The 16,378-nt window shown below is 37.8% G+C and overlaps 1 protein-coding gene across 1 annotated transcript in view; it reads left to right on the top strand.

The window, feature by feature from the left end:
* The window catches only part of LOC128706578 (dnaJ homolog subfamily C member 2), a 100,276-nt gene that overhangs the window by 35,983 nt on the left and 47,915 nt on the right, over positions 1-16,378 (top strand). Inside the window, exons 9-10 of the mRNA XM_053801519.2 lie at positions 1,046-1,174; positions 4,379-4,564. Of these exons, the coding sequence (XP_053657494.1) occupies positions 1,046-1,174; positions 4,379-4,564 (315 nt within the window). The remainder of the gene's footprint in view (positions 1-1,045; positions 1,175-4,378; positions 4,565-16,378) is intronic.

The following is a 16,378-nucleotide window of genomic DNA, read 5'->3' as shown; positions in this document are numbered from 1 at the left end:
GAGCATTTGATAGACCACCCAAAATCACATCAAACCACTATCAGCTAGTCTAGTGCCATTATGAAATAAAATACTTATAGGATGGTCATTTTGCATGCAACTAAGTTTTCTGTGGAATTTTGGAGTAACAAAAGAAACCTAAGTTACTCTTTGTCACTGTGTACTACTGTAAGTTTCCAGAATATTCTTAAAATTTGTGTTGGTTGGCATTGCAGTACTTTAGAAAATATCTTGAATATTTTTTATTACATACCTGTCAACCCTGCTATCTATAGAAAATTGTAAATATGGATTTATTTATTCCTGAATATTTGAGAATACCTGAGTAATTCTAATAATTATTCATGAGTATTTCTAGATATTACTGAAAGGCTTTGACTGCATGTTGTGATCTGTTAGTTTGTCAAGTATACATGTACAGTATTTATCTAACATTCTGAATATATTAAGGAGAACTTATTAGCAGGAACCTGAACTGTATATATAGATCTTTCCAAGCACAAAAAGGGGTAATAAATACCATTGAAGCTACATAGAAAATAAAACTAAAGATAAGAGGAGTACTGTATATTTCAATGACATGTTAAAGTATACAGTAATTCTCAGTGGTGGTACCAATGTACTACTTTCTCTTATTCTCCCTTACTAATGCCCAACATTTTATGCTGCTGCTTTCCACCTTTTTTTTATGTGCTTGCTGAGAATGGTCCATGTTCTTTCTCAAATTGTTTTGCTTGGTGGAAGCATTGAACAATTTACATGTGTTACATCCAAACCAGTATGCAGAATTCTTTGGTAAATGTTTTAGGTACTTCTTTAGGAGTCTTATGAATGGAAGGTATGCAAATTGTCTGGCAAGATTCTGCATAAGGACTCCCTCAGAAAAAGGGGTTAAATGCAAATGTTAATGAATTTCAAATTATAAATAAAATCATTAGATCTGTGAAATAATCATAGCTATTACGTCTTTGATGAGAAGAGAACTTTTTTTTAGAATATACTATGTTATTAAAGTATTTTAGTGTCTTATCCAAATTTTTTATAGATAAGACGAGAGGCTGAAGAAGCAGAAAGAAAGAAGAGAGAAGCCGAAGAAGCTGAACAAAGAGCAAAACAGGAAATAGAAAAGAAAGAGCGAGAGGCATTGAAAAAGGCATATAAGAAGGAACGGAAGGTAAGCGTTAAGCTAAAGATATTGTCTATGTAATCTCTTGTTGGATCTTAATCCTTTGACTGTCGCAACCCCAAATCCTGAGGTGTCTTCTGGTGTTGCAGAATATTTGCAGAATATTTGAAAAAAAAAAAAAAAATTGTCTTTTGAAGTGATAGAGAATCTTTTCCTGATGGTAATGACACCAAGAGTACAAAATTTGATGGAAAACTTATGGAATTATGCTCTCACAAAGTTAGTAACCTTGGCGACATTTACGAATCGGCGATTTCGCCAGCTTTGAGCCCTATTTTCAGCTAATTCCCTTGTTCCAGTCGACTAAGCTCATAGCTATTTCTTTAGGACTCCATTTATTCTATCGATTGAGTACAAGAAACTGCCCATTTACTGATTTCAACTACCCAGTAAAGTGGTCAGAAATTGGCAATTTGGCCAATTTCACACAAATTAAAAAAATATGCCAATTTCAAAATAGGGTCCAGAATGAACAATGCAGACATTCCTGGCTCTAAAATAACATTTTCTTTGTTCATCAGTCATGTCTCCAGGCCCCTCTGATATTACTCTTGCTTTCTATTTTGAATTTTTATTCAAACAAAAAATAGAAGATTTACTGTTATGCAGGCTACTGCAATATTGTAATACTGTAATTGTATAAATAATGTCAACCCATTCATGACTGCATATTAGAATGGCTAGTTGGACATTTATTGGACAATGATGTCATTTGTTCATTCTTGAACATCAGCAAAAATCAAACATTTCTCCTACTTTGAGCTCCATTTCAAGGTCCTTTTTCATAGTAAAACCAATCAAAATCACCTCCATTTCTATAATGTGTTTTCCATTCTATCAAATGTGACTATGAAAACGAGAATATATCCATAAAAACTATACGAAAATACACCTCAAAGTCGGAGTTTTAATCCTAAAACACAGTCGGAGTTTTTTTTTCTCATTATGCACTGCTTGCTGCAGGATTTCTTTTATACTGTACACACTGACCACACAGGCCCATTCTCTCACATGTGGGCCTACCAGCTTTCTCCCGCTTGATTTGAAGCTACTAGAATTTTCAAGTATATATACGTCAAACACATTGGCTCGTAAGACGTATATATACGACAGAAACAGTCAAGGGGTTAAACTTAGAATAAATATACTGTAAGGATTTTTTACACAGTGATTACAATGCATAATATTTAGATTTTAGTAAGTTTTGGAATCCATTCTACTCATTGGGACAATTAATAAACTTCATAGAAATTTTTTATGAGTGTGTTGAAGAGATTTCAAGTCCTTGTTGATAACGAATGATTTGGTAAAGCATTTATATTTTGCTGACCCAACTATGTTGATGTTACATTGTTTAGTTTGTCACATGATATTTTCATTCTCAAAAGGTTGTTTTTTTGCATGGAAGAAAAGGTTTCATAAAGAAAAGGAAAATTCAGGTTTTACCATAGGGGATGGTTAGTTCATAGAGGATAAGCCTTTGAACATGTTTCCTTCTTTGGGTCATCCTATCTTAGCTAGAAATGGCTGACATAAAAAAAAGGGCTTAAGGAATAAATAATTAATAAATAAAGCACAGTGGGCTCTTGTTATCGGCTGTTCCGCTTATTGGCCAACTCTCTTATTGACCTTTTTTTGGCTTCTGCTTATCTGCTGTGTGGGACGCGTCACCCGCCGCCGCCAGCTGCTTGTGTCAATCTGGCTGTGTGTCTGGGTGAGTGAGGAAGCTTCTGCTCATTCACCCAGACATTTTGCTATAATCCATTGTTTTTTGTGGTTATTGAGTGCAACTACAAAATAAGCAACCATGGGCCCAAATAAAGTTCCTAGTAAAATTCCTTTGGTAAAGAAAGTGAGAAACACAATGAAATTTAAGAAAGAAGTTGTTGTAAGGTATGAGAGTGACGGAGGAAGAGAGAGGGGAGAATGTGCCTTCTTCAGTGATTCGGTGATTCTGCGATATGTACGATACGAAAATAGCAGGAGTCGGTGAAGGCTATAGCGCCAGCCAGCGATAAAGTGTAGCATTAACAGTGTAGCAAGTAAGTTAAGCGATTAAGCGATAGAAAAAGACGACATGAAACTTAACTCCTGCAATGTTGTTAGAGATATATAGGGATACTGAGAACACCACTGCCCTGCCTATCTTCTACCACCCTAAACCAATGCCAGCATCTCCTCCAAGGTACAGTAAGTGTAAATATTTCTTATAAATTGTAAATATTTCTTATTTATAAAGTGTAAATATTTCTTATTTATAAATTAAAGTGTAAATAATTCTTATTTATAAATTACGTACCCCTCAAGGAAGGTTCCTTGATGTTGGTGAGGGGCTCTTGATTTAGGGAATTGGATCTGTGCTCCAGTTCCCCGAATTAAGCCTGAATGCCTTCCACATCCCCCCCCCCCAGGCGCTGTATAATCCTCCGGGTTTAGCGCTTCCCCCTTGATTATAATAATAATAATATAAATTACGTACATACATTGTGTGAATGGTGGTGGTAGCTCTGCTGCCACCCATTGCCACTAATATGTACAACTTATGCTCTCAGTGGCCCTTATAAACCCAACAACACACCATCACTCGCCACATACATAATGACATGTTATTCATTCTAGAGTATATGTCATGTTTCTTTGTTAATAATATTGTTTATTATGCCATATTAGATGAATTATGATAGATAAATAAGCTGTAGAATTGATAATAGCGTCATATTTAAACCTCCCTTGTCGTTTTGCAAACACCAACAAGACTCTTTAGTAAAAGTAGAAGTGATTTAAATGTTCATTTATCCATTTCGTTAGTCATTTTATTTAGTTCTCATTGTTTTCTGTATGTAAAACTATAGTTAATCTTTAAAAAATGTATTTTTTGTTAATATTTTCGGGTGTCTGAAATGGATTAATTGGATTTACATTAATTCTTATGGGAAATATTATTTCACTTATCGGTCATTTCGCTTTTAGGTTGACCTTCTGGAACGGATTACGGTGATAACCGAGGTTCCACTGTATAGTGAAATTTGTGGGAGCGGAATAGAATATACAAGAGGCTGAGAAATTAATGAAAACCAAAATGAGAATGTTATAGGCAGCCACAGATATGCACAAAAAATAAAAAAATATTGATTTTAAAATAAATGTATTAGAGAATGTTTCACTAATCTTTGTGTGTTTATATCCCTGCAGACTTTGCGCTCACTTTGTAAGGATAATAATTATTACACTAACGAGGAAAGTGAGCGTGTGCAGTTGATGACTGATGTGGAGCTGCTGTGTGAAGCTCTAGAACTGATCAAAATTGAAGAACTCAACAAGGAACTTGCCCAGGCAGGCAAAGATCATACTAAAGGCAGAGGAGTTGTAATGAAGGAGGTAAGGCACATGGATACTATCTTTAAGTGCTTAAAATTAGTAAAAGAAAAATGCAGTTTTGTATTTTTTATAAAAGGCGTAAAAAAGCATATACATATATAAGATAATGAAAAATTATTCAGGGTCACTAAAATATTGGTTTTGAAGGGAAGTTTAAAAATTGAAAGGTATATATGTATCTAGCAAGGGGCTAGTAACCCCTCTCCTTTATATTACTAAATGTAAAGAGGGGTGTTTCTTCTTTTTTGGGCCACCATGCCTCAGTGGGAGATGGCTGGCGTGTTGAAAAAAGAAACTGCATCTATTAACCCTTAAGCTGTCCAAACGTAGATCTACGTTTGTACCACTAGCGCTCCAAACATAGATCTATGTTTTTTTATACATTTGAAAGCATGTAAAAAAAATTAGATCTACGATCGGAGCGCTAGTGGTACAAATGTAGATCTACGTTTGAACAGTTTAAGGGTTGATGGTTTTGAGGATGATGGCTTCTTCAGCCAGGTCTTGGAACAGGCCTCCTGAATTAGAAAGAATACAGGAATACACAGCTGGTTAGGTTCCAGGTTACTGCTGTAAAGCAAAAATGCTGTAAAGTGAAACATAGCCTTTTTTCACCTTCAAATGCATATAAAAGTCTGATAACATGTTTTCAATCATATATTAACCCTTTCACTGTCTTGACCCCTGATCTGAAACTTGTCCACAATGTCCAAGAATTTACAAAAAAAAAAAAAATTATGAAATGGTAGAGAATCTTTTTTTGAAGGTAATAAAACAAGTATGAAATTGGATGGAAAAATTGACAGAATTATGCTTTCAAGAAGTTTGCTGTGTCAGCAACGTCAGCACTATTTACGCTTGTGTGATTTTTGCCCACTTTGAGTCCTATTTTAGGCCAATTACATTATTCCAGTTGACGAAATTCATAGCTATTTTGCTCATATGTCTTCCATTTTATTGACTGAGCATAAGAAATCACCCAGTCAACTATTTCAACTACCTAGTAAAGTGATCATAAATTGGTAATTTGTCTAATTTCACACAAATTTCAAAATAGGGTTTAGAATAAACAGTGCAGGCATTCCTGGCACTAAAATAACATTTCCTCTGTCCATTACTTACATTCCCAAGTTTAACACATGAGTTACACTTTAATTTTTTATTCACACCAAAAAAATATAAGATTTACTGTTATGCAATATTGTACTAATTGTATAAATAATAATAGCACATTTCTTCTTTAAATAAATCAGCTGTATCCCACTGAAGCAGGGTGGCCCAAAAAGAAAAACAAAAGATTCTCTTTTTAACTTTAGTAATATATACAGGAGAAGGGGTTACTAGCCTCTTGCTCCTGACATTTTAGTCGCCTCTTACAACACGCATGGCTTACAGAGGAAGAATTCTGTTCCACTTCCCCATGGACAATCAGTGCATTAGTGAATGCATATTAGACCCACCAGTTGATATGTATTGGAAGTGTGACATGATTTGTTCACTTTTGAATATCAGCAAAAATTTAACATTTCCACTACTTTGAGCTCAATTTCCAGCTACATGTATTTGCAATCCTGAAACCAATCAGAATCATTTTGATTCCTGTAATATATCTTCCATTCTATTAAATGAGACCAAGAAACAAGAATACAACCATAAGAACCATACGAATATACACCACAAAAGTGCTGTTGAGCTCATGGCATAATACAATGGCGTTGACAGTGACCTCAAAGCCGTAGTACTATAGTGCTGACGGCAACCTCAAAGCCATCGTACTACAGCACAGTCAGTGAAAGGGTTAAGTGAACAATAGAGCTAGGTCTAAAAAATGCATATATAGTACACAGCACATTACTTAGGAGTTCTGTTCCTAAGACTTCGTTGGTAAACAAATTCGTTGCTCAATGAGGAGTATACTATAATGGTAGTGAGTTTGTGTCAACCATCTTTGATATTGTTTTAATGTCACCTCTGCACCATTATAACATTTCTGGTATAAATAACAAAAAGGCACAATACCGTGACTGGAACGATACACAAATAACCCGCACATAAAAGACAGAAGCTTACGACGACGTTTCGGTCTGACTTGGACCATTGACAAAGTCTACGGTGGGGATGCCCGGGTGTTGTGCGTGTGTCATTTCATCCTGTCGGTATTATATACAATTCTTGTACTACTACTACTACTACCACTACTACTACCTCCACCTCTTCCTGCCTATATATAGCCGTCCTGCTCCTCCTCTGTTAGTGTGACTTTGTCAATGGTCCAAGTCGGACCGAAACGTCGTCGTAAGCTTCTGTCTTTTATGTGCGGGTTATTTGTGTATTTCTGGTATATTTTTAAATTTTTATATGGTAATGTACTGTATATTGTTATGGACAGAATAGAGGAAATCAGCTCAAATATAGCCTCTCCTCGCTTACCGATGGAGTTCCATTCCTAAGACCACGTTGGTAAACAAATTTATCGCTAATCGAGGAATCACCCCTTACTGATACCTCAGAAATGTCACAACTAAAAAATAAAACATTCAGTTTTATATTTGCTGTGAAAAATCCTTTCACTCCATTCATTATTAACAGTAATACAACATGAAATGAGTCACTAACTTAGTTCTGAGATATTCTAGGAAATGCACGCATGGCTGTACCCTTTTTTTTTTTTTTCAGACTTTGCATAGGATAAGAGTGATCTTCTATAGTTACTCCCCTTCAGGCACATTGTGCATAGCGTTTTCCGCAATGGACGCGATCACTTGTTTTTTGTGTCCCTCACCGCTGCCCACCCTTCAATACCTTTCCATGTAATGTCAGTTTTTATTAATTTGGGCATCTTTACCATGCTTCTACACTATTTGTGTTATACCTAATATTATTCTTGAATATATGATAGGTAGATGGAAATATAAACACTTAAGCAGTATAATGTGATCCTTTATTGACAACGTTTCGCCCACGCAGTGGGCTTGGTCAAGTCACAAACAGATCTACCTAGGTGAAACATACATGACTATATATAGGATGAGAATGCTGGGTCAGGTGGAGAAAGCTGCATGTGACAATCCTCGGAGTAGAGTAAAGAAGTCTAAAAACTCGGGTAGTTTTTAAAAGAGATTGGATAAGTACACCTGCCATCCGACTTACGACCTGCTCGACTTACGACGACTCGACTTACGACCGTGTTTTTTATGCCAAATTTCTGGGAAATAAACAAGTGTTTGTGTTGTACACAGTGTTTATCCTAAACCTTACAGTATAAAATGCAGTACTAACAGCATAAAAAGTAAAGTAAAACATGAAATACCAAAATAAAATAATAAAATAAAGCCATTACAAAAATGTTACGTTGATATTCAGTAGTAAAGTTCAACTTACGTCCATTTCGACTTACAACCGGTTTCTCGGAACCGAACTCGGTCGTAAGTCGGATGGTAGGTGTATATGAGTGGATCTTATGTGGGATAGTAATGAAGAAGTTCTTGGCGAGGGGATCAGCTATGTTTTAGAAGCTGTTGTTCTGGTTGAAGTTGTTGGATGTACAGATAAGTGATGATTCCAGGATTCTTCAGTATTGAGTGTTGTCTTCTCTTGCATTTCTGTACATAGTTGATTAAATGGTTCTGTGAATTTCGGTGTTGAACACAGGCATTCCTTGGATCGTCAGCTCCGCCTGTGTACTGGTGCTTGTTTGGAGGTCTCTGGATGTTTTGCCAATGTATAATTTGCTGCAGTCATTACAAGGGATTGTGTATAACCCTGCAGAGGAATGAAGCTTGTCTTGTCTGTTACTGGTAATGTCCTTCATGGTAGTGCATGTGGAAGTAGATATTTGGAATGAAGTTTTGGAGATGATGTTGGAAATGTGTTTGGTAATGGAGTTGGTGGGGAGGACTAAGTATCTCTTCTTGGCAGTGTCTTCTCTGGGTGTGTTAAAGATATTTAATGCCCGTCCTCTGCAGTCTCTAATAAAGTGATGAGGATAGTGAAGCTTAGAAAATACTCGTTCAATAAGAGAGCAGTCTTCAAGGAACTCACTGCTGCAGATTCTGAGTGCACGTTTTTCCACCTGCCCATGCCTGCCTGCGTCCCCACGCAGGTATCATGAGCCAGTCTGGCTTTGTTTATGCTTGAGTGAACACAAACCTGCGTGCTAATTCAAACATTTCACTATTAATTCATTGTGTTTGGTGTTTATTAAGTGTGACTGTGAAATAAGCTACCGTGGTGGCGGTGGTGGATGGTGGTGATGGTGGATGGTATTGGTGGATGGTGGTGGTGGATGGTATTGATGGTGGGTGGTGGTGGTGGATGATATTGATGGTGGGTGGTGGTGGTGGATGGTATTGATGGTGGGTGGTGGTGGTGGTGGATGGTATTGGTGGATATTGGTGGATGGTGGTGGTGGATGGTATTGGTGGATATTGGTGGTGGATGGTGCCTTCTTCAGAGATTAGGGAGATTTGCACAATGTGGAATGGGGTGCAGGCATTTGCTGAAAAATATCACCCTAAGCAAGCTGAAACAAGCCATCTCTGCAACAAGTTCAGTGGCAGAACCACGTCCCATTTTAGGAAACTCTTAACCCTTTCAGGGTCCAAGGCCAAAATCTGAAGTCACGCACCAGTGTCCAAGAAATTTTGAAAAAAAAAAAAATTATTTTTTCTTACAGAATTAAAGAGCATATTTTTGTGAAGGTAATAAAACAAAAAAAATTAGAATCTGATCAGTACTTACCGAGATACAGTGCCAAGAAGTTTGTAGAAAATGATGTGGTGGCGGCAACATCGACGAATTCCACATACGCGTATTATATTATTTTGTTGTTTTAGTTGTTTTTTCTTTTCTTTTCCAATTTTTTTCTATTCCTACTAACATTTGGGGCCTGAGAGACCAATACTGTATATAATTTATATATATAAACTCACTGTATTGAACACAATAACCGCACTAAAGTTATTATCATATTATTGTTTACCACTGTTGTTTATTACAATAAACATGCACAAATATTGTATAATACTAATGTTCTATCATATATTTACATATTTACAATCACTGGACATGGTTTTAGAACTGCTGGAGCTTGTGGAACTCCTTGAAACAAGGCACCATGCACAGAGGCACCTTACATTCCTCACACATAAACCGAGTGTCTTTGCGTCTTTGTTGCCGTCGTTTTGTTTGTGCACAGACAATGCATCTCTTCTGAGCAAATTTCTTTTGAGTTGAAGGAAGCTGTATTATGAAATGATCACCTTCTCTTCTCAAACGCTTGGGTATATTGTGATGAATTCGAGGACCATGTTGTATTGCAGGTGTTGTTACCTGGTACTTCATTATGAGTTGTCTGACAACAGACAAACAAAATTCACCATACGGTGGTCTGTTACCAGTCTTTATTTGGTACATATTATATGCATTCAGCATTGAAATGTCCATGAGATGGAAGAAAAGTTTCATGTACCACTTGTAACTCTTACGAACACAGTCAACAAAACCAATCTGCATGTCACACTTGTCAACCAAGCGCATGTTTTGTGTATAATCAATCACTGTCACTGGTTTTCGAATACGTTCATTAGTCACTCGATCAACTTTGCCACTGTCTTGCATTTCATTACGGTGAATGGTTGTCAACAATGTGACATCTCGTTTGTCATGCCACCGTAATGCCATGATGTCATTGGCAGTAAACACCTGCACGTCATCACCACGAACACCTGCGTTGAGCCTGGGCATATGTTTACGATTAGAACGCACTGTGCCACACACATCTGTCTTGTTCACTCGCATGAAATCACTGAGTAATGGGCTTGTGTACCAGTTATCGGTATATAATGTATGGCCCTTACCAAGATAAGGTGCCATCATGTTTCTCACTACGTCACCTGATATACCCAATAACATCTTGGTATCTTTCAATGTTTTACTACCCGTGTATACAACAATATCCAACACCAGGCCACTGTCACAATCACAGAGTACAAACAATTTTATACCAAAGCGGTTCCTCTTGCTCGGTATATACTGCTTGAATGACAGTCTACCTTTGAACAAAATCAAAGACTCGTCAATTACAAGATTCTTGAATGGATAAAAGTATATCCTGAACTTTTGTTTGAGATACATGAAAACATTTCTAATCTTGTATAACCTGTCACTTCTGTCAGGCCTGGTTTTGTCAGAGAAGTGCAACATACGTAAGAGTAAGATAAACCTGTTCACTGGTATTATTTCACTGAAGGATGGGGTACAAATTAGCCGATCTGTGGACCAGTATGCTTTTATATTATGCTTATAGACGTGAGGCATAAGCATTATTGTTGCAAAAAGCAAATACATTTCTGCAACAGTCGTCTCTTTCCACCTGTGTAGTCTTGACTGTGGTGATAAGATCGTATTTGCCATGGTGTACTGAAAATACTTATTACTTTCCCTGACAATAGTTTCCATCAATGGCTGGTCAAAGAATAATTCAAAGAATTCCAGTTCATTGGCCGTGGTTCCAAGGGGACAGGTAGGTAGAATTCCACTTTGCGAGTCATCAAAGTGGTGAGGGCTGGGAACAAAATTGGGATTTTGCTGCCAATCCCAGATACGGTTTGCTGGTGGATACTGGACATCATAGGCTGGTTGTACGGGTGGTTGTGGCGGGCTGGTGGGTGACGCTCCGCTTTGTCCTTGAACTGACGAGTCAGCAGCGTGGGTTCCCGCGTGGCACAGCGAGTCACGCATGGCGGTGCCACTACCACCACCAGCCCCACTAACACCATCCACTGATGTCTGTGGCCCATCCATGCCAAGTGTAGCCACATCATCCTCACTATCACTACCTAAAACGGGTGTAGGGCCACGGGATGTACTCCGGGATGTACTACGGGATGTACTCCGTCCCCTGGGCATAGCATAGGGTACACTACCCGAGCGCATGCGGCGGCGCACATACCGACGCTTCACTGATGAATATGTTTCCTCACTATCACTACTCGAATGATCGTCGAGCGCAATAAAATCACAATCCACGTCAGAATCATCGTCATTACTGAAGTCAGAGGCCAGACCACGGGAAAATATTAGTTTTCTCTTACGTTTAGGAACAACCGACCGTGAGTCACGAGTGCCCACACCAGAGGTAGAAGGTCGAGGATCGTCGGGGTTTTCTGCACTATTATCGATATCCTGGTCATTATTTTCGGTCACTAACTCATCAAAGCCGTAGAATTCGTCTTCATTTCCACTTCCATCAGTGTCAGAACTATCAGACAGGAAGAGGAGAGTCCCAATTTTCCGGGGAGTGAGAGCTGACTTGCGACGAGACATGGTGAACAAGGGTGACTGAGCCGGCGTTCCCACAATGCTATGCAGGCGCCTAGATTTTTTGTTTATGGCGCACACCCACCGCGCAGACCCATTCTCTCATATGTAGGCCTATGAGCGCTTTCGCGCTAAATTTGACGGCGCTAGAATTTTGGCGTAGATCTACGGTTTGGACACTCACCGACCAGCCGTAGATCTACGGGACGGACCCTGAAAGGGTTAAAGAAAGGAAGTAACCCCAGATAAGGACTTGTTACCTAAAGTCTTTATGGAAGGGGATTTCCCTTCCAAACAACAAGTGCTCCCTCACTCCTCCTCCCTATCTTCCAGATGCCATCAACAATCTTCAGTAAAGGTAAGTAAAAATATTATTTTATATGTTTATTTTTTTTTTTTTTTTTTACAAACTGGCCGAATCCCACCAAGGCAGGGTGGCCCAAAAAGAAAAACGAAAGTTTCTCTTTTTAAATTTAGTAATAAATGTTTATCTATCTATTACTAATTGTACTATGTATGTTTGTTGTATATAAAGCTATAATTAATCTCTATAAAATGTATTATTTTGTGAATACTTTTGGGTTTCTGGAACGGATTAATTGTACAGTGGACCCCCGGTTAACAATATTTTTTCACTCCAGAAGTATGTTCAGGTGCCAGTACTGACCGAATTTGTTCCCATAAGGAATATTGTGAAGTAGATTAGTCCATTTCAGACCCCCCAAACATACACGTACAAACGCACTTACATAAATACACTTACATAATTGGTCGCATTCGGAGGTGATCATTATGCGGGGGTCCACTGTATTTTAATTATTTCATATGAGAAATATTGCTTCAAGTTTCGAATGTTTCGACTTTAGAGCTAGCTCCTGGAACAGATTAAGTTCAAAACTCGGGGTTCCACTGTATGTACATCTGAAAATGTAGTGAATTTTCAGAATTTTTTCCGATTTTATTAATTTTTAAAAAAAATTTGTATAATGCATTAAATTCACCATCTAACATCATTACGATGTGGGAGGAACTATAGGAGAGAGGGAGAGGCCAGCAGAAGGTACATTCAGTATCTGGTGAGTTGTCATAGGATGTTATTCCTCCTTGCCCTATACACGAAATCACAGCTTCCCTATCTTCATCAACATTTAACAATTCCTCAAAATATTCCCTCCATCTTCCCAATACCTCTAACTCTCCATTTAATAACTCTCCTCTCCTATTTTTAACTGACAAATCCATTTGTTCTCTAGGCTTTCTTAACTTGTTAATCTCACTCCAAAACTTTTTCTTATTTTCAACAAAATTTGTTGATAACATCTCACCCACTCTCTCATTTGCTCTCTTTTTACATTGCTTCACCACTCTCTTAACCTCTCTTTTTCTCCATATACTCTTCCCCCCTTGCATCACTTATACTTTGTAAAAACTTCTCATATGCTAACTTTTTCTCCCTTACTACTCTACATCATCATTCCACCAATCGCTCCTCTTCCCTCCTGCACCCACTTTCCTGTAACCACAAACTTCTGCTGAACACTCTAACACTACATTTTTAAACCTACCCTATACCTCTTTGACCCCATTGCCTATGCTCTCATTAGCCCATCTATCCTCCAATAGCTGTTTATATCTTACCCTAACTGCCTCCTCTTTTAGTTTATAAACCTTCACCTCTCTCTTCCCTGATGCTTCTATTCTCCTTGTATCCCATCTACCTTTTACTCTCAGTGTAGCTACAACTAGAAAGTGATCTGATATATCTGTGGCCCCTCTATAAACATGTACATCCTGAAATCTACTCAACAGTCTTTTATCAACCAATACATAATCCAACAAACTACTGTCATTTCGCCCTACATCATATCTTGTATACTTATTTATCCTCTTTTTCTTAAAGTATGTATTACCTATAACTAAACCCCTTTCTATACAAAGTTCAATCAAAGGGCTCCCATTATCATTTACACCTGGCACCCCAAACTTACCTACCACACCCTCTCTAAAAGTTTCTCCTACTTTAGCATTCAGGTCCCCTACCACAATTACTCTCTCACTTGGTTCAAAGGCTCCTATACATTCACTTAACATCTCCCAAAATCTCTCTCTCTCCTCTACATTCCTCTCTTCTCCAGGTGCATACACGCTTATTATGACCCACTTTTCGCATCCAACCTTTACTTTAATCCGCATAATTCTTGAATTTACACATTCATATTCTCTTTTCTCCTTCCATAACTGATCCTTCAACATTACTGCTACCCCTTCCTTTGCTCTAACTCTCCCAGATACTCCAGATTTAATCCCCTTTTTTTCCCCTCACCGAAACTCCCCTACCCCCTTCAGCTTTGTTTCGCTTAGGGCCAGGACATCCAACTTCTTTTCATTCATAACATCAGCAATCATCTGTTTCTTGTCATCCGCACTACATCCACGCACATTCAAGCATCCCAGTTTTATAAAGTTTTTCTTCTCTTTTTTAGTAAATGTCTACAGGAGAAGGGGTTACTAGCCCATTGCTCCCAGCATTTTAGTCGCCTCATACGACACGCATGGCTTACGGAGGAAAGATTCTTTTCCACTTCCCCATGGACAATAGAAGAAATAAATAAGAACAAGAGCTATTTAGAAAAAGGTGAAAAACCTAGATGTATGTATATATATATATATATGCATGTGCGTGTCTGTGAAGTGTGCCCAAAGTGTAAGTAGGAGTAGCAAGATATCCCTGTTATCTAGCGTGTTTATGAGACAGAAAAAGAAACCAGCAATCCTACCATCATGCAAAACAGTTACAGGTTTCTGTTTCACAGTCATCTGGCAGGACGGTAGTACTTCCCTGGGCGGTTGCTGTCTACCAACTTATTTCACTAGTATTACTTCTATTCTATCGATTGAGCACAAGAATTCGCCAAGTCAACTGTTTCAACTACAAAATAAAGTGATTGGAAATTGGTAATTTGGGGAATCTAATGCAGAGTTCAAAATTCTCCAATTTCATAATAGGGTCCAGAATAAAGAATGCAGGGATTCCTGGCACTAAACTAACATTTCCTCTGTTCATTAGTTATGTTTTCAGGCTTTACTAATGAATTCCATTTTTATTTTTTATTCACATAATGAATTTTTATTCAAACCAAAAAATAGAAGATTTACTGTTATGCAGTATTGTAATAATTGTATAAATAATATCACCACATTTGTGAACATATATTAGACCCGCCAGCTGTCATGTATTAGATGTGTGAGGTCATTTGTTTACTCTTGAACATCGGCAAAAATTTAACATTTCCACTACTTTGAGCTCAGTTTCAAGCCATTTCCAATACTAAAACCAATCAAAATCATCTCTATTTCTGTAATATATCTTCCATTCTATCAAATGAAATCAAGAAATCGCAAATGCAACTATAAAAACATATGAAAAAACACTGCAAAGTCGCTGTTTTAATCGAAAATTACTGTCTCGTTTTTTTCTCTCATTATACACTATGTGCCGCAGGATTTGTTTTATGTGGTGCACACATACCACATAGATGTATTCTCTCATATCTAGGCCAAAATTTACCGCTCACAGCTTATCAGAGAGAGCTGAACTCATGACGTAGATCTACGGTTTGGACCCTCAATGTAAAGCCGTAGATCTACGGCACAGACCCTCAAAGGGTTAAAGCACTCCAGAGAGATTATTATTATTATTTTTATTATTATTATTATTATTATTATTATTATTATTATTATTATTATTATTATTATTATTATTATTGTTATTATGATTATGATTATTACCATTGACATACCTTGTTCACTGAGTTTAATGATTTCTTGAGCTGCGATGATAACCGAGAATGTAAACACACAGATGAACACACCAGCTAACCCCTTTACTCTGAACTTCTTTTGTACTTCTTCCATTTTCCTCTTCCAAGTGCTGCTGCACTTCTAACTCTATCTTGTACTATGGGGTGCACAATAAAGTACAAATTTGTAGACTGTGAAAGCTAGTGTACTGAGTGGCTGTAGGAAGGAGATCGAGATGCTTGACGCTGAGGCACTGTGCTGCCCGTTCATTACCCAAGTTCTCGTATAGTATAAAATACCGACTCGTTGTCATTAAACTAGTACGTTGGCAAGTGAGGAGAGGCTGTATACATTATTTAGGTGTGCATACTGGTCAGAGAGCCCATCATAAGTCCGAGTCATCAGTAAATGGGTATGTCGCTAAGTGAGGAGAGGCTGTATTTACTGTAGAAAGTTTAAATAAATGAAGTAGGGGTATAATTAAAAAATGCTGTATTAGAGAAACACTGTAAAGCAAAGCGCTGTAAAGCTGGGCCCTCCTATATACTAACCTCTTAACTGTCCAAAGGCAGATCTACGTTAGTACTACTAGCACTCCAAACATAGATCAATGTTTTATTTTTCCTGCCTCCAAATTTGGCACAATTGGCCTGAAATGCCTGGTCAGTACAGAATGGGCCTTAACACTCAGCG

Source organism: Cherax quadricarinatus, chromosome 3, assembly GCF_038502225.1.
Source record: "Cherax quadricarinatus isolate ZL_2023a chromosome 3, ASM3850222v1, whole genome shotgun sequence".
Classification (NCBI taxonomy): Eukaryota; Metazoa; Arthropoda; class Malacostraca; order Decapoda; family Parastacidae; genus Cherax; species Cherax quadricarinatus.
This window is presented reverse-complemented; position numbering and strand designations above follow the sequence as displayed.